Source organism: Corapipo altera, unplaced genomic scaffold, assembly GCF_003945725.1.
Source record: "Corapipo altera isolate COAL_440 unplaced genomic scaffold, ASM394572v1 275, whole genome shotgun sequence".
NCBI classification, from domain to species: domain Eukaryota; kingdom Metazoa; phylum Chordata; class Aves; order Passeriformes; family Pipridae; genus Corapipo; species Corapipo altera.
Window position 1 is genome coordinate 784,614 of NW_020885001.1, and position 17,476 is coordinate 802,089.

The following is a 17,476-nucleotide window of genomic DNA, read 5'->3' on the forward strand; positions in this document are numbered from 1 at the left end:
GCCCCGGCCCGGCCACCGGCCCCGCCGCTCCGCCGCCCCCCGCCCGCTCCGCCGGCCATGCGCGGGGGGCGCAGCCCAGGGACGCCGCGGGGTGAGTGCGGGGGCCGCGCGTGTCCGCGGAGCCGCCCGTGGGCAGCGCTCGCTCCCCGGCGCTTCTCGAGGGACCCCGCGGGGCGGGCTGGGAGCCCCCCCTGCCCCGTCCCCATCCTCCCTCCGGCCCCCTTCCCCCGGCTCCCCGGGCTTGCGGGGCGGCGGGAGGCGTCGGTGCCCCCGGCGGAGAGAGCGGGCGGGGAGGCGGCCCCGGGGTGGTCCCGGGATGTGGCGGAGACTTCGGTCGCTGCAGCTGGAGCCTCCGTGCCCGGGCTGGGGTCGAGCCCTCCCGATGCCAGCGGCTTCTGCCCGGCGGTGCCTGCAGCGAAGGGTCGGGGACGGGGAAGCGGGGGGCAGCGAGGGGGGCTCGCCGGGACGGACGAGGTTTGGGGAGCAGAGGAGGAGTCCCCGTAGGAGCCCCGGGAGTACTGTGGGCACCATCGCCGCCGAGAGTCTTTGGGTTTGGAAGCAAACGTGCGGCGGGGATCAGGAATCTGCAGCTATTTGCTCTGCTCCCCGACTCTTCGTGGCCAGGTAAAGAGCTGTAGCCTGGTTGCTCCCAGCTTGCTCCCAACAGGTTAATCATTTCATTAAGGCAAATGTCTGGAATTAGCAGGAGCGAGTTGCTGGGCTCTGCCTACCCCGTCCGTCTCGCGGGTCGGGACAGACGTCGCCGCGCGAGCTCCTGGAGCTGCTCTGCAAGAGCAGGTCGGAGGAAGTGGAGCTGCAGCGGCTCAGCTCGTGGGGCACCGGGCATCGCAGCTCCCAGCCCTTCTGAAAAGGGGGTTCCTCCTGCACCCCAGCCGCTGCCAGGGCAGCCCGGGCAGACAGGCGTGAGAGAGGAGGAGTAGGAGGAGGATGCAGTGGCTGCCCTGAGGTGTGATGGGTGCTGTGGAGTGAAGTGCCAGGGAGATGGCTCTGGCAGCTGTGATGCTGTGATGCTCCAAATGTCGGGTCTCCCGTTGCCTCGGGTTTTCCTGCTGCACAGTGTCCCTGGGTCACTGCTGTGGCTGTAGCTGTGCTGGGAGCAGGACAGAGCAGGGCACGAGCAGCTGTGATGATGTGGTGGAGTCCTGGTGTCCTGGGCTTCTTCCCGGAAAGTCTGGCTGTGTGGCTGCACACGAGGCCTCTGAGCCACCCGTGGCCGCAGAGGGGACTTGGGTGCTGCGTGGACTGTGCCCTGCTCCTCCTGCCTCTCCCTGGGAAGCACATCCCTCTATCTCAGGAGGTAGAAGAGGGAGTGCTTTGCTGTAAACTTCTTCTACAGACCAACTGCTTGCCATCTCATTCTCTGAGTCAGGAAAGGGGTGTCTCTTTTATTGGGACATTAGGACTGAAAAAGCTTGAAAGTTGCTTGCTTCAGAGGTAGGAAGGAGTCCTGGTAGTGCACACCCTCTGATGTGCTTCACTAGGAGATGGAATGCATTCCTAAGCAGGATCTGGTAACGACCTCCTGAGGGTTGGATTCGGTGTAATGCTCGGAAAGTTGTTGGGTGGCAGATCAGCCTCTGGGAATCAGGGGTGAGCATCATCCATAAATCGTTGCTCCCAGTGCCAGTGGTCTGTCCATCGTGTTTCCATACGGGATGTCCTTGGAAGCTGAAGCTCCTCCTCGCTCTGAGGCCTTCAGGGGCTCATCCACACTTTTAAATGATGCTCCTTTTCTGTTTCGGTTTCACATAAAAATATTTATTATTTATGAGTTGGAATTTACAAAGTGCTGTATAAATAGTCAATGTTGGTGAGAATTGAGCATTTTCTGGCCCTCCTGGAGTTCCTGAGCAGAGGGACTGATGTGCTAGCAGACCTGGAAATGCTAATTTTATCCTTTTCCTATGGAAAAGTGAAGTTCTTGATGGCCCCAAGAACACAGACCATTTGTGTCCTGTGGGCAGTGGGGTGTGAGGGGGCAGGCTGGGGGCTGAGTGTAGGGCAGTCCCAGTCTCCTCTGCCCAGAGGTTTGTGCACATTCAAGTGCACGGAAGGGCTGAGCTGTTTTGTGGGGTCCCAGACGAGCCTGTGGTAATGAAGGATGGCAGGGGAGGGACCTAGGGGGTCCCATCAGGAGTCCCATGGGGCTGGGGGCTCATCCCTGCACTGCCTGTGGCACACTCTGCTTATCCTCATCCCTCTCCTAAGCAGAAATGTCTGAACTTTTATTATCAGCAGAAGGAAGAGAGAGTTTATGAGGCTTGCTCTGAATGTGTTGGTGTGGTTGAAGGCACCCGGCAACTGGCTTTCCACGTGCTTCCCCACCACAAAAATAACCCCACAAAAAAGCAGTGAGACATGAAGTGCCCCACATAAACCTTTGCACTGGGGCACCCGTGTTGGGCTAAATCAACCTCTCCCCCTGCAGCAGCACAGTTCCCCTTGAGCCAAGCCCCAATACCCATCTCTGAAACACTGGTGATGAACTGAGGTCCTGACAGCAGGTTGTGTTCTGCCTCCTCTACCTTTGCAGCTGCACCCCAGCTCTTGCACAACCCTTGCCTCCTCGGGCCCCACTCCACTGCAGCTCAAAAATAGTATTTCCTCCTTTTCTGCATGAGGTCTTTTATTTGTGTGGCTCCACTTCTGGCACCTGCGTGATCACCCCTCTCCTGCCAGACAAACCACACCGGCTTCGCTCTCATCCTCTGGGTAACGGCCGCCCCCAGCCCTTCCCTGCCCCGTGGACGGGGGGCTCTGCCCGGGCACTGGGACGTGTCCTGCCCACCCACCCGCGGCTCTCGGTGCTGCTTCCACTCCCCGCGTGGGGCTGGAAGTGACTGGAAGTGACAGTGTTCCTGCTGCAGCCCAGGGGGGCTCGGGGGAGACCCCCCCGGCTGGGGGACAGTGCCGTGGAGGGGACAGTGCCGTGGAGGGGACAGTGCCGTGGAGGGGCCATGCCCGTGGCAGACCTGGGGGCACGGTGTGGCCCCACTGTGATGGGTCATTGTTTGCCCTGCTGACTCGGCATCCTGCCTGCACAGATTTTCTGCTGGAGTTGCAGATTGTTTCCCATTTCCTGGGAGTGTGCTCGGGCTCTCTCTAGCGCACAGTCTGCTTCGGGATCATTTTTTGCCACAGTTCCCAGGGATCTGGTGTCTCACGTCAGATCCTTTGTGGCTACTTTGTCCTCTTTCCTAGGGGTCGGTGGCTCTTGGGGCTGAGTGATGGGTTGGTAGGTTATCCCTTTCCTCTCCCTCTGGTGAGCTCAGATGTGGCTGAGTGACTGCGCTGGCATCCTGGCACATCTGGCTCCAAGGGGTTGGGATGGCTGTGAGCATGGGATCAGCTCCCTCGGGAGCTGGGGCTGTGGGAGCAGAGCACCCACCTCTCCCTGCCTGTCCTCACTCCACAGGGTGATGCCAGAAGGAACCCGGCATGCCGTACCTGGACCGACAGAACCGTATCTGCGGGTTCCTGGACATCGAAGAAAATGAGACCTGTGGCAAGTTTCTGCGGAGGTATTTCATCCTGGACACCCAGGCCAACCACCTCCTGTGGTACATGGACAACCCTCAGGTAGGCTCATGTGCTGGGCACGTCTGTGGAAGTCGTCAGTGAGTCTGTAGGCAGATTCTGGCCTCCCTGGTGGAGGCATCTCATCTCCCCCAGGTCCCTGAAGGTCACTGCCTGCAGTGTGGGTTGTCTGTTGGGGTGTCCTGTGGCTGAGCGTGGCCGTGACCAGGCTCCAGCCCCTCTGTGACCTCTGTGGTTTCCAGGACTGTCCCAATGTTGGGACAGCACTGGGGTGCAGCACAGCAGGGCTAGTCCTGCTGCTGGGGGCTCTGAGCTGAACCAGGGCACAGAGAAGGAAGCAGCTGAGGCTGCTGCCTGACCCCGGGGACACAAACGAGAGCCTGGCTCGGCCCTGCTGCCTCCTCCCTGTCATTTACCTCCCATTGCTCATTCCCTGTGTTGCAGAACCTGGCCATCGGAGCGGGTGCCGTGGGATCTCTGCAGCTGACCTATATCTCCAAGGTAATGTCGGGGTGGGGCGGAGGGAAAGGTGAATGCTCCCTCTTATCCCCTCGTCCGTGCGGCGTTCCCAGGAGAGGCGATGGCTTGCCCTGGAAGCACCCGAGGCCGGGTCCTGGTCCTGCCTGAGCTCGTGACAAGCTCCCTGAGATGGAACCTGTGCAGGGCCATGGGAAGCAGGGAGTCCCCACAGCACAGGGATCCCAGCACTGGGACCGTGTTCACCTTCAGCCGTGGACCAGCATGGGACGGGATGAGAGGTCGGGTTGCAGGAGGAAGAGGAAGGACACGGGGCAGCCAGGGACAGGTGGGGACAGGAGCATGGACATGGAGCTGGCAGTCGGCTCCGTGGTGCACCAGGAGCTCTCCCTGTGCTCAGAGGGCAGCACTCTGAAGGACGAGACCTTCGGGAGACTCACTTCTGTGTGTCTTAAGAGTGTTATCCGGCCTCCAGGAGAAGGCAGAAATAATGCAATAAGTGACAACTGTTGCAGGACCAGTGAGTGAGACACGTGGAGCCCTGGCTGCGAGTGCAGAGAGCAGAGCTTGCACCGTCCTCCTCCTGCAAGTGGCCCCTCGGCCGCTGTGGGGGAGTGGGGGGCTCGTGGCTGCCACGCTGGGCTCAGCTCGGCTTTGTCCTGGAGCCGGATAAAGAATTGGACAGATCTCTCTGTTCCTGCTGAATCATGATTTATAAATTAAGCGCAGATGAAGCAACGCCGGGAGGCTGAGCCTTCCCCATTTCAGAAAGAGCCTCACTTACAAATTATATAGGTTTTAGTTTAAATGAAAATTGCTGCAGGACAGACAGCATTTGGTCACAAACTGCGTGGTTGGGTTCCGCCAGCAGCTGGAACTACCAACAGTAAATATACCAGAAAAATGGAGGTTTGCTTGAGAAAACATATTTAAAGCATTATGGACTGGCTCTGATGGAGGAGGGCTGTCAGAATAAATACTCCATGAATGCTGTGCTTGGAGCCCCAAGGAATATTATTCTTATATAAATGATTCCTACTCTTTAGGGAGAAACCACTGCTATTTTCCCTCAATTTTCTTAATTGCTGACAAGAGCAACTGTGTTAGTCCAGAAGAACTCATGTTTCCAGGGCCTTTGAAAGCTTTCTGTGCTCTGCTGTGCAGCGCAGCCGGTGCCGGGGGGGACGTGGGGGATGAAAGTCCTGGCTCTGTGCTGACCTTCCCCTGGGACCCTGCGCCCGCTGCTGGGTGTGGTGCTGTTACTCTGACACGGGCCAGCTCCCAACAGCTGGCACAGCTGTGCTGCACCTCATGAGTCAGGGGGCACGGGGGGTCCTGCCCAGGGGGGCAGAGCCCAGGCTGGGTGCAGTGCCCAGCGGTGACACGCAGCGGGGTGGGTGGGTGGGTGGGTGGAAAGTTCCAGCTCTCTTGCCCCCCATGAGCATGGGCTCTTGTCTCTAATTTTGTCCCTGGTTTGCTCTGTCACAGGTCAGCGTCGCCACCCCGAAACAGAAGCCGAAAACTCCGTTCTGCTTTGGTGAGTGAGGGGGACCCTGGTGGGCTCTATGAGGGGACATGAGAGGCTGTGGGGTGGGCTGTGAGCCCTCCTGGCTGCTGCCAACTGTCCCTGTCCTTCCCTTCCCTGGCAGTTATCAACGCTCTATCCCAGCGCTATTTCTTGCAAGCCAGCGATCAGAAGGATCTGCAGGACTGGGTGGAGGCGCTGAACCGGGCCAGTAAGATCACGGTAGGTCACTTAATGCTCTTCTCAGATGTTGCCTCCACCATCCCCAGGGATCCTCCTGGTTGAGATTTACTGGGTGTGTCTTTCTTCACCCTCCCAGCCCAGCTGTGGGGGACGGCGGCTGCGCCCCAGGAAGGTTCCAATCTTGGAGCTGTCCCCATCCCCGCCTGCTCCAGGGCCCTCTCCCTCCTGTTGCTCCTGCTGACTGGGATCCAGCCCAGCCAGCTCCTCGCTGTGACTGTCAAAGGGCGTCTTTCTTGTGCTTCAATTACTTATTTACTCAATTTTTGTTCTTCCTGGAACGCCAGGTCTCGTGGCGAGGCGCAGCGAGTGCCCTGCGCTGTGGGGAGCAGCAGGGCGGGCTGTACCTGCGTCCAGGGGGGTTCATCTGCCATCTCCTCTCATCTGCTGCTGTGCTCAGGGAGCCGTGTGCTGATGGTCACTGACCCAGCAGCTCTGAGAGCCTGTGCAGAGCCTGTGCAGAGCCTGTGCAGGGTCTGTGCAGTCTGTGCTCCGCAGCTGCCAGAGCTCCCGGCGATGGGGGATGTGCTGCTCTCTCCCTGTGCAGTGGGAATGGAACAGGAGCCTCCTCTGCAGGCTGGGGGTGATGCTCAGCTGGCAGTGCCTGCTCTGGGGGCTCGGGTTTGGGAGCTCCAGGATGGCTTCTCCCTGCACCTGGATGGGGGGGGTCCCTGGGAAGGGGTTGGGGGTTTCTGCTGAACTGCAGTGAGCAGTGGGGCCAATGCTTGATGTGAGCAGAGTTCTGCTAGATGGTGCACTGAGGCGTGTTGTTTGTGGTGTGTAAACCAAGGGCAAGGAAAAATCATGGTAAACAGCTTAGGTTTGGGACCCATCAGATGAGTTTTTTCTTTAAAATCCCTGGAGTACCATGTTGTAGCCTCTGTGACAAACTCACCTGCAAGATCAGACCTGGCTTGTATTTTCTTTTTTTTTTGTCTGCAAAGACATTGTGTGACAACCTCTGTGCCTGCTGCCACCAGACTGCAGGGGCTCTGGCTCGTGCCTTCTCTTTCTGGGTCCAGGTGAGATGGGCCACAACCTTCACCTCCAGAGCTGGGTAGAGCTGTAACCAGAGCCTGCCCAGGGTGTGTGTCTGGCTCTACCATCAGTGTAGTTTCCTCAGGGGTTGCTGCCTGGAGAGGGTGGAGGGTCTGCCAGGCTGGCAGAGGTGGGACCTGGGATGATGGGAAGATGAGATACATCTGCCTCTGCAAGAAACTGTGGTGATTTCCATACCCTGATGTTGGCCAGCCCTTCCCGACTCTGGCTGTGTCCCAGCTGGCCGACCGGCTCTTCCAGCCCTGCAGGGAGGAGTTGTCACAGGCTGGCTGGGAAACTCAGGGCTACTGGGATGTGGGTGACGCTGCCACTCTGCCCTGCTCTGGGGGCAAAGCAGGAGGGTGGCTTGGAGCCAGGGACCCCACTAATGGCAGTAAGGAGGTGGAAGTGCAGGCTCAGGAAGGGAAAGTTGGAAACGTGCCTTTTTGTCCAGAGCCAGGTGCCAGAGGGAAGGAGCTGGGAGGGGGAAAGGGAAGATGCCAGTACTGGGAGGTGGGTTCCCACAGCACAGCCTGTGCCCAGGGGTGTGGGGCCACTCTCAGCAGGGTCACAGCCAGGCTGGGGGGCTCGGCAGCGCCCGGCTGTCGGCTGTGGACGTGCAGCTCAGCCTCGTTAGCCAGACCCAGCTCCTCATTAAGCCTGGCTGTAAGTGGAGCGGGGACAATTAAAGGAGCAAGTGTCCCACAAACGCACTGAGGTGCAGAGACGAGTCGCAGGCGCCTCTGAGGTGATGCTTAATCATTCAGCACCTCTCATCTCCCATCTGGGTGCCTCCTGCCAGCCACCCAGGGGGGCCCACACCCTTCCTAACTGGGGTGCTCGTTCAGGTCTTATTTTTTAAAGGGATGTTGCTGCATTAGACAGAGGCAGGGGTGCCCAGTGCAGGCGTGGGGCTGCCCTGCCTGGTCACCCTGTGCCCTTCATACCTTTGCTTCTCCCACAGGTGCCAAAGGGCGGCAGCGTCCCACCAGCCACAGAGGTTGCAAAGCCCCCGGTGGTCCCCCAGGCCCAGGAGAGGAAGCCCCAGGTGGCCTACAAAACAGAGATTGTGGGGGGGGTGGTGGTCCACACGCCCATCTCCATCAACCAGGTGAGCTGGTTTGCACTTTTGTTTCTGGGAACCAGCATGGTACCCTTCCCACTGCGGGTATAAAGGGCTGCTCTGAGCACCCTGTGACAGCTCTGCTTTCTCTTGCTCTGAGGTGTGATGAGATGAGGGGTGTGAGGAGGAGGAGGAAGCCACAAATCCGCTCGGCTTCCTGGCCATTGCCATCCACCCACTCGTCCTGGGTCCAAATCCTGCCTGGAGGTGCCCAGGGCAGAGGGACTGGCCTGTCCTGGGGGGAGGCTGGCCCTGCTTGCTGTGGTTCTGCACCCCTTGCCCTGGCACACGGCTGGGGGTGCACGTGGCCGTCGGCATCGCCCACCTTTGGGCGCTCGTCCAGCTCTGGGTCTCACTTCAGCCCGTGTATCAGTGGCAGCACTAAAAATAGAGCAGACAATTAGATCATTGCAGTGGTTTCTGCTTTTAACACGTCCCTGGCCGCAGGGTTCAGCAGGGCTGTGGAGGTGTGCGGGGGGCAGGGGGTGCACAGGGGTTTTTTGGAGGTGGAGCATCAGCTGCCAGAACGTTTCTGTGCTCTTGCTACCTCTTTCTGTGTGAAATGGCCATTCCTCTGCTGCAGCTTCCTGGGTGCGTCTGTGGTTTCCTGGCTGGTGCTGCTCCGGGGCTGCAGGGGGGAACCCCACACTCCGGCTGCACCCCCAGGCTGGCCAGCAGCATCACCCCAGCTCCAGGCTGTGACCCTCCCTGTTGCAGGAGTGTCCTCACCTCTGGCTTTGGACACCACCTGTGTAACACCCAGCAGAGCTGGCACAGCCCCAGGCGAGAGGCACAGGCGGTGTCCCCGTCCCAGCAGGACTGGAGCTCTGCTCCACTGCTCTCCCGAGGGGCTGGGCAGTGCTTTAGGGCCAGCCAAAAGGTTGCTTGTCTGTCCTGGGGACGCTGAAGCAGCTCTGGAAGGTGCTGGAAGGCGCAGGGCAGGCAGGCTGTCGGCTTAACCGCAGCGGCAGTCGCACCGGCACGGGGCCATATAAGGGTGGTGGCAGCCAGGGCCACCCCGCTGCCATGGCAATGCTCAAACCTCAGCCCAGCAGGAGGAAGGGGTTGGAGGGACGGGGAAGGAGCTGAGTGCAGCAGATGTTTCATCTCAACCATCCTCTTCGCTGCTGGGGGGAAGGGAGGGCGCTGGCAGGGTGATGCTGGCAGCAGGGCAGGGTCCACCCCTTGGGGTGCTCTGGGATGTGCTGGGGGGAGCAAGGGGTGGGTACTGGGCACATGGCCACAACCACAGCCCCTCTGTGCTCATAGCAGTGAGCATTGCACTTGAGGAGAGACAGCCTGGGGCCAGAGAAGGCACAGCTTCCCTACCTCGACTCCAAGCACCCCAATGTCTTTGGGAGAATTTGGCTCTGAAAATGTGGAGCAGAGGCTTTATGGCTTTCCTGAGCAGTTTATTCCCATGATATATTGCCTTCTTCTTCTGGAAAGCATCCCTGCTTTCTAACTTGGGTTTGTCTGGTGGTTCCTGTTCTCCTCATACCTGCAGTGGTGCAGTTGAGTCACCTCTCAGCGTGTGATGAGCCAGACAGATGAGCTCCCTTAACTCCCCCGCTTCAAGAGATTTTTCTCTTGCTTTTCTGTAGCCTTTCTGATTTTTTTAACATGTGGGTGCCAAAAGGGTGAAGAGTACCAAGGCAGCAGCCTGGAAAGCTGCCTGCAGTGAGAGAACATCAGCTCTGGACTCTGGCTCATTCCCTGCCTCTGTCCAGTGCTACCGTTAGCCCTTGGCTCACACACTGCACTGGGGGCTCACATCAGGTGGCTTTTCCCTGCAACTGGGTGTCCTGCTTTCCAACAGGGAATCCCCCCTCCCTGCTCCCAGTGACTCTGTTCTCTCCACTTGCAGAACGGTGGGGACGGAGGGGAGGGCAGTGAGGTGGGGGCTGCCCACCCGCTGCTGCGGCGCTCGCAGAGCTACATCCCCCCCTCGGCCACCAAACCACCCGCCGGGCCCCCCGCGCTCAAGAGCGGCTTCTGCGTGAAGCAGGGCAATGTGGTGAGTGCCAGGGAATGTGGGGAGTGCCAGGGAACGTGGTGAGTGCCAGGGAACGTGGTGAGTGCCAGGGAACATGGTGAGTGCCGGGGCTGGGAGCGCTCCGGGGACACCCTGCATGCTCCAGGGATGCCCTGAGTGCAGCACCACGGTGGTGTGGGTAGGGAGGGAGGGTGGCAGAGCCCAGCGCCCAGCGATTCCCTCCTCTTTTCCAGAGGAAGAGCTGGAAGCGGCGGTACTTCGTCCTGGATGAGTTTTCCATCAGTTACTACAAGTGTGAGCAGGTGAGCAGAGCTCTGGCACTGCTGCTGTGCTGCGGGGCCCTCCGTGAGAGGCACATCCCGGCTGAGCCCATCACCACCTCCTCTCACCTCTGCAGGACAAGGAGCCCTTGCGTTCGATTCTCCTGAAGGATGTTTGCAAGACCCACGAGTGCCTGGTCAAGTCAGGGTAATGCTCCCGTCTGTGTTTCCCAGCTGTGACTAAAGTAAAGATGCGCTGTATTGGTGTATCTCCAAATTGTTTATTCCGAATAAGTGATGGCAAGCTGACGTTTAAAACGAGCTGGGAACGCGGTGGGTTATGGTGAGGGAGGGCAGGGGTCTGCCTGCTGATAGCAGAGCTGGGGAGGGTGTGTGGCCGAGGATCTCTGGGCAGCTGGAATCTTCTCAAAATCCCAATGAGACCCAAGGTTTGCCTTCAGTATGTTTCTCCCCGGTACACCCCAGAGATGAGGATAAACACAGTTTTTTTCCATCCATGATGGCTGCTGGGGTGACTGTCTCTTTCTCACTGCTTCTAGTGACCTCCTGATGCGGGACAACCTCTTTGAAATCATAACAAGCTCCAGGACCTTCTACATCCAGGTGAGCAGCCGAGGCCAGGATAATTTTCAGGGCAGTAAGTTCAGCTCTCAGCAAATGGGCTGTTCCCTGCAGCCCCTCAGCAGTGAACATGGACAGGTGGGGCTGTAACACACGGTGAGAGCTGTTCACTTCTCCCTTGGGCTTATTTATGATGGGGGCTGTTTGAGAGCAGGAAAAGGCAGAGCTGAGCCTTGGGAATGCCAGGACAGCGGGTGCCTCACGTGCCCCTGCGTGGCTGCATCGTGGGTGGCAGGAGGCAGAGCCTCACTGGGGCTGCTGTGTTTGCAGGCAGACAGCCCCGAGGACATGCACAGCTGGATCCGGGCGATCACGGGCGCAGTCCAGGCCCTGAAGACCCACCCCAGGGTAGGTCATGTCCTTTCTGCTTCGTGTTTAGTGTCTAATGGAGTTCAGGCCAATGTGCGAGATATTTATTTAGTGGATGGTGTAAGTGCTTGGTTAGACTGATTCCAGGATGAGATCCCTGCCCTCCCTGGGTTTACCAGTCACTGGAAAAGCTTCCTTTGGAGACGTGAGGTTCAGCTGTCAAAGTGGACCTGCATGAGCCCTGCTCTGCTCCGAGGCACAAGCGAGAGCCTGACGGGTGGCAAAGGCTGTGGAATTCCGCCTTTCCCTTTGCTCTGGGCCCTTTTCTCTCCTGCAGAGTGTGTGAAGCGGGCAGGGCGCAGCGTCGCACGCCCAGACCCGGCAGCCTGGCTCTGCTCTGTCCTTGCAGGAGATGTCCTTCATGAGATCCACCTCCATGGGCAGGCCCGGCAGCTCCTCGGCCCCATCCCCGGCGCGGCCGGCGGCCGAGGAGCGGAGAGCCCTGTGCAAGGCCCCGTCCAGCTCCTCCTGGCAGCCCTGGACGCCGGTGCCACAGGTGCCACCGGCGGAGGGGAAGCGGCCGGAGCCGCTCAGAGACTCGGTGTTCGTGCCGGCGCTGACGGAGCGCGCGGGCAGAGCCGGGCCGGGCACGCGCCTGCGCCACAGGTCGGAGCCGCAGCACCTCAAGGAGAAGCCGTTCGCCTTCGACCTGGACGACGAGAGCATCCGGACCTCCGACGTCTGACCGGGCACCGAGCCACCCCCCCGGCTCCACCCGCCGCCACTGCGGCTGCCGGGGGTCCCTGAGGGGCGACTGGGGCTGTGCAGGGTGGTCCCTTCCCTCCTCACAGCCCTTCCCTGCGGTGCAGGATCAGTCTGGACCTGCATCCTGGTGCCCTGCTCTGCCCTGGCTGCTCCTGCCCGGGCTTGGCCCCAGTGGCTCCATGTTTTGGAAGGTGCCCCCGGGCACTGCCAGCGCTTGCTGTGTGGGGCAGGAGGTGCTGGGGGCCTGGATGAGGGGACATCTTCTGCAACTCCACAATTTCCCCCAAAAACCGAGTCTGGAGGAAGCGGCAGGAGGTCTTGGAAGCGTGAAGGGAAGTGTGGCCTTTCTTGTGTTTGAAAAACGTTTCTGTCCCCTTTGAAGCTGCTCAGACTCCCCAGGAGGGGGGCAGAGCTGAGAGATACCAACCCACAGCTGCCCACACAGGGGACTCCCTGCAGCTTCCCCTTCCAGTGACTTACTACCCTCGGACCAGCTCTTCCCACCGCCTGCCCAGGGGTGTATCAGCAGTCTGTTGGTTTTTGATTACATCCTTTTATACGTGTGGCTCCTGTTGAACCCCAGCCTGGGCAGGTGCTCAGCCTCCCCAAATGTTTTTTGGTACTTCCTGAGCACGAGCCAGAGCAGGCAGCTGGAGCAACGGTGGCTCCCAGGTGGGAGCATCCTCAGGTACGGTGTTGGTTTTGCACTGGGCACACCTGGACACAGGGAGCTGTGCTGGGTGGTGAAGGGCTTTTAGCAAAAAGCACCGAAAACCGAGTGCCTGATGGAACTGGGCAGACTTGTCTGGCTGACTCACCCACTGCCTGCCCGAGGTGGAAACCACCACGAGTTTTTAGAGCAACGTGAATTGTCATTTCCATAACCAAATGAGCTCCTGTAGGTGTGATAAATAGTGTGTAGAAAATCCAGGTGTTCCCTTGGCAGCGAGATCGTCTGATACCTTCACCCCGAAAGTGAGTGCAATCCCTGGGTGCTGAGTGAGGACACAGCTCCCCTTTTGCTTCCCTGGCCACTGCACATCCCCTGCTCTGCACACTCAGCCCAGCGTGCTCCCCAGGAGCACAACACCTGGTTCCTCCCTGCCCTTTTGGGGCCTCCAGCTGTTTGACAGCTGTGCTTCAGCCTCGGCCCAGGGTTGAGCGGAGCTTTATCAGTTGAGCTCTGAGCCTTGATTAGCCCAACTGACCTTAACATGATTCAAATTGCACCTTCCTGCCTTGATCCCCTCTGGGGATCAGGGTTGCTGCTCCAGGGCAGGCACAGGGGAGCTGCCTGGGTGCAGCTGGGGGAGGCAGGGATGGGGCCCCCCAAGTTCAGGGGTCTCAAAAGGGGTTGTGTGGAGGTGCTGGAGAACATCGAGACAATGAAAACAAGTGGGAATCGATGAAAATGGTACAGGGCAAGTGTTACTACTTGTTATTTAATTGTAGCAACTCAGATCCTGCTGTTCCTTTTTCTGCTCCTTTTTGCTTTATTTGCACTAGAGTTTGAAATCTTTAATTTTTTTAGGCTGACTTGCTGTTTGGCTCCTAACACAGTGTTTCAGGAATGTTTCAGTGGTTTGGTAAGCCCATCCATCAGAGTCACAGTGCTTGGTGACAGTGCTCTGACCTCAGCCTTGGAGAACAGGGAATGCAGAGGGATGATGGTTCCCTCGTGCAAGGCCTTGGAACCACGGAGTCCAGAGTGTTCCTGGTGCTTGATAATTGCAGTTTCCTCAGGCCTGGGATGGTAAAACAGAAGCTTGTTGCACAATTAGGGTTAATTATCCAGGAGGAGAAACTACCAGTGACTCCAGCATTATTGCAACATTCCTGTTGCTCATTCCCACCCTCCTGCATCCCCAGGACAGCGTGAAGGCTGCAGATGAATTTCAAATGTGGAGCCGAGCTGGGCTTCAGACCCATCTGTTATGCAGGTGGTGCTGGGGAGAGGAATTTCCCTCCCATCCTGAAGGACAGGGCTGATGCAGCCAGACCTCGATGAGCTTTGTGGTGATTTTAAAGCAAACTGGTGTCCTCTCAGCTCTACATTTGTCTCCCAGCTCTCTGGCATAGACACATCCCCCCAGAGCTGGTCCCTCCTGAAGTGTGTGCTGTGGGGCTCTCTTGGGGGTGCCGCAGATTTGGGGTGCCCTGAGGGCAGAGTGGTGTGAGAGAGGGGTTTGCTCTGTTCTGATGGACATTCCCAGGTGTTTGCAGCCGTTCCTGTGAGTGCTGGCTGGGGATTTCAAGTGCTCTTAGGGCCGGGGGCCTCGTGTGGGTGATGCTCTGTGACCCCCAGGGTGTGGGTACCCACCTCCCGCCTCTCGCCTGTAAATGCTGGAGGGCCCTTTCTTCCCTGTGTTTTTAAATAAAGAGGGAAATCCCAGTTGCTTTCCCAGGCTGTCCCTTTGCCCTGTGTATTTTGGGTAAGAATTGCCGGGGTGTTGAACGCTGTCCCCACTGGGGTGGGGGGACAGGGTGCAGCAGCTGGGGGAGCCTGAGGCCACTGGTGGGTGCCCCCCACTCTCAGGGTGCTGCTGCCCTGCACACACTGGGGCTCTGGGTCTGGGGGGACAGGGATGTCACAGCTCTCTTTGCCTTTCCGAAGGTGTGGGAAGGAGGGAAGCTGCCAGACCAAGGCCCTGAGTGTTCCTCGGTGTAGCTCAGGAGAGCCTGGTGCAGAAGGAATTTGGGGTCCTGCTGAGAGCTGGCAGCAGGGGGCTGGGACGTGGGAGCTGTTCATGACAATGGGCTTTTGCACATGGGATTATTCTTTTTTTTTCCGGCTCGCTGCAGAATTTTTTCCCCTCCACGGACTTTTCAGCCCAGTTGTTCTGCTGAGGAATGTGGCAGTTTCAGGAGGAAGCCACCCCCTGACCCCAGTCAAAGCTGCCAAACTCAGATCAGTGGTGACCTAACTGGGCAACAACCCCCCCTTGCCCCGAGAGGAGGAGTTGGTGCAATGAGCCACAAAGCAAAACTGGAACAGGCAGAATTCCCACCCAAACTGAGCCCTGGGGCAGCTCCATGGGAGGAGAAGAAGCACAGGCAGACAGTGGCCAAAGGCAAAGGGCTGGAGGGGCCTCAGCTTGCAGAGCTGTGTGAGACCAGCAGTGTGTGTTTGCTGTTTCACCTCAAGTGTGACCCGACGTTTGCATACATGGATTTTTGTGTCTGGCCCTGGCTGGGACTTGCTGCAGCTTCCTTTTCCCCTTTTTATTCAGCTGGGTAAGTTTTCAGCCTGCAGCTGGTGGGGCTTCCTCTTTTGGGTGCGAGGCTGTTGCAGCTCCCACAGGCACCCCGTGCTGGGGCTGGGGCTGGAGGGGTGCCTGGCACATGGACAGGAGCTGCCCCTGGGCAGCTCAGGGCCCTTCCCAGCACTCTGACAGCTCCTGGATGCTCCAGACAGCTCCAGGTAGGAATGAGCCCTGTCACTAATGAGTGACAAGAGCTGCTTTGGAGAGGCAGGAGTGGGGAAAGGAACATTCTCCACAGGATGCAGGTTCTACCAAACCTAACCCAGCTTCCCCTGAGGGAGGGAACAGGGTGTTAATAACTTGGAATTAGAGCTCCTGCCTTTGCCAGAGTCCCTGTAACAGGGGTTACTCAACCTTACAGGTTCCAGCCTCAGACCCTGTGTCCCCTGGCCGAGTGGCCCATGACCATGAGATAACCAGGGCCCTGGGGCTGGCCTCCATCTCTGTGTGGCTGTGACTCTATTAATCCCCAAACTACGTGGACTCAGCTCCTTCCAGATTTTATTAAGGTTTGTTTGACCTCCTGTGTTTGCAAGGTCTGATTTCTTAAGCTGTCACCATGTGAGGATTGGGGGGGGGGGGAGAGAATCCAGGTTATTTTAAATAAGCAAAATATACACTGAATAACGTTGTGTCCAAGGTTTGTACAGAAGAGTAACTGCTCTGCACGGTGAGTTCCAGCTCTGTCAGTCCACGTTGTGCCAGGCAGAGTCTGGGCTGTGCTGGGAGCGAGGGGAGGTGCCCTGGGGGGGCTCCAGCCCTACCCCTCCCTCAGTACACGGTGCACCAGTTGCTGCCATCGCTGGGCATCAGCCCTCCGGTGATGAGCAGGATCAGATCCACAAACCACCAGATGCCCAGGCCCCCCAGGGTCAGCAGCTTCCCCACGGCCGTGCCAGTGTGGCCCAGGCAGAACCGATCCACGCCGAAGCAGCCCAGGAAGAAGGAGTAGAGCAGCGTGGTGATGAAGTAGTGCCCGGTGTACCTGCCAAGGGAGAGGCAGAGGGGTCAGGGGGTGTCAGCCTTCCCTGCCAGCCCGGGGGGGGGGGGTCCGTCCCGCGGGCACCGGGGCTGGGGGGACACGGGGCCGCTCCTACTTGACGCAGGGCCGGCTGCCCCGCAGGAAGCTCCGCGGCTCGGCGCACTCGATGCCGTCCAGCGCCCGGCACTGCACCCGCGTGTGGTCAACCTCGCCGTGGGCCTGTCCGCCGAACTGCGGCGGGGGCAGCGCTCAGCGGGGCCGGGGGGCTCCGCGGGGCCGCCCCCCGCCCCCGCCGCGCCCTCACCTTCACGCAGCCGTGGCCCAGCTCCTGCTGCGCCGTGGCGTTCCCGCCGTGGTCCACCGGCTCCTCGCACTCCACGAACTCCTCGGGGCTGCGGGGAGGGAGCGGCCGGTGAGGGCGGCCCGGGCTGGGCGCTCCCGTCCCGCCTCCCCCGGCCCAGCGCTCACAGGTAGGTGCAGAGGACGAGCGGCGCCCGCGGGTCGGTGTAGGCCCAGGCGGAGGCGGGCGGCCCCGGCGGCGGGTCGCGGGCCTCGGTGTCGTTGCCCGGGAGGCCGCGGCCGTGCAGCAGCAGCAGGTTGCCGAGCAGGAGCGCGGCCTGCCCGCACAGCAGCGCGTACCCCACGGGCGGCGCCATGGCGGGACCGCCGCGCCGCCCGGCCTCGGGCCGCGCCGCCCCCAGCCAATGGGCGCCCGCCGCCGCGCCCCCCGCGGCCAATGGGCGCGGGGAAGGGCGGCCCGCAGCCAATCAGAAGGCGGAAAAAGCCGCGGAAGGGGCTGCGCGCCAGCAAGAGGAGGCGATTGGCTGCCGGGGAGGGCTGGCGGCCAATGGGCGGAGGGCAGGGGCGGGGCGCCGGGGCCGGTCCCCGGCGGGCTCGGGAGGAGCGGAGCTCCGGCACTGGCAGGGCCTGGTCTCACCTGTGGCTTCAGACGCCGCAGAGCTCCAGGGTTTGCTGGGTGGTTTCACCCGGTTCTTCCAGAAAAGCTCCCATCGAGCCTGAACGACAGCTCTGTGGATGGGGGCATCCCAGGTGTGTTCCACCTGGCTGGACAGATGAGCGGGGAGTTGATTTGACCCCAGACGTGTGCTCAGGAGCTGTCCCAGCTGTCTCACCTTGTCTTTGGAGCCCCAGAGGGTGTTGTCTTCCGTTCCTTGTACTGCAGGGCTGCAATAGTGGTGCTGAGTGATGGGAGAAGCCAAGGGAGATGGATGTGGCTCTTGCTACATCTGGACCTGGGAATCTCTTGCCCCTCAGGCAGGAACCGTAGGATGATTCAT

The 17,476-nt window shown here is 59.8% G+C and overlaps 2 protein-coding genes across 3 annotated transcripts; one reads left to right on the top strand and one right to left on the bottom strand.

Annotated features, from left to right (window-relative positions):
* Positions 1-39: 39 nt before the first annotated feature.
* PLEKHA2 (pleckstrin homology domain containing A2) lies at positions 40-14,334 on the top strand. Its single transcript, XM_027667073.1, has 12 exons — positions 40-91; positions 3,437-3,600; positions 4,003-4,059; positions 5,524-5,572; positions 5,685-5,782; positions 7,803-7,949; positions 9,829-9,978; positions 10,191-10,259; positions 10,355-10,425; positions 10,778-10,841; positions 11,130-11,207; positions 11,578-14,334. Exons 2-12 carry the CDS (start codon positions 3,460-3,462, stop codon positions 11,911-11,913), a joined length of 1,260 nt encoding a protein of 419 aa, XP_027522874.1. The 5' UTR covers positions 40-91; positions 3,437-3,459; the 3' UTR covers positions 11,914-14,334.
* Positions 14,335-15,680: 1,346 nt separating this feature from the next.
* On the bottom strand, positions 15,681-16,868 carry TM2D2 (TM2 domain containing 2). Of its 2 annotated transcripts, XM_027667081.1 has the most exons (4): positions 16,647-16,868; positions 16,483-16,570; positions 16,294-16,409; positions 15,681-16,181 (listed from the first exon to the last, which is right to left on the bottom strand). In XM_027667081.1, the coding sequence occupies exons 1-4, from the start codon at positions 16,832-16,834 to the stop codon at positions 15,968-15,970; spliced, it is 606 nt and encodes a 201-aa protein (XP_027522882.1). In that variant the 5' UTR covers positions 16,835-16,868; the 3' UTR covers positions 15,681-15,967. The 2 variants fall into 2 exon arrangements, with proteins under 2 accessions (XP_027522882.1, XP_027522883.1); XM_027667082.1 differs by lacking the exon at positions 16,294-16,409 and having other exon boundaries at positions 16,647-16,858.
* Positions 16,869-17,476: the final 608 nt, after the last annotated feature.

Bases quoted from the DNA above. Each gene is read 5' to 3' on its own strand.
- PLEKHA2 (XM_027667073.1), top strand. From the start codon at position 3,460: ATGCCGTACCTGGACCGACAGAACCGTATCTGCGGGTTCCTGGACATC. The intron at 7,950-9,828 runs GTGAGCTGGTTT...CTCCACTTGCAG, and splicing joins CGCCCATCTCCATCAACCAG to AACGGTGGGGACGGAGGGGA. The intron at 10,260-10,354 runs GTGAGCAGAGCT...TCACCTCTGCAG, and splicing joins GTTACTACAAGTGTGAGCAG to GACAAGGAGCCCTTGCGTTC.
- TM2D2 (XM_027667081.1), bottom strand. From the start codon at position 16,834: ATGGCGCCGCCCGTGGGGTACGCGCTGCTGTGCGGGCAGGCCGCGCTC. The intron at 16,571-16,646 runs GTGAGCGCTGGG...CCCTCCCCGCAG, and splicing joins CTCGTCCTCTGCACCTACCT to CCCCGAGGAGTTCGTGGAGT. The intron at 16,182-16,293 runs GTAGGAGCGGCC...CTCCCTTGGCAG, and splicing joins GGCAGCCGGCCCTGCGTCAA to GTACACCGGGCACTACTTCA.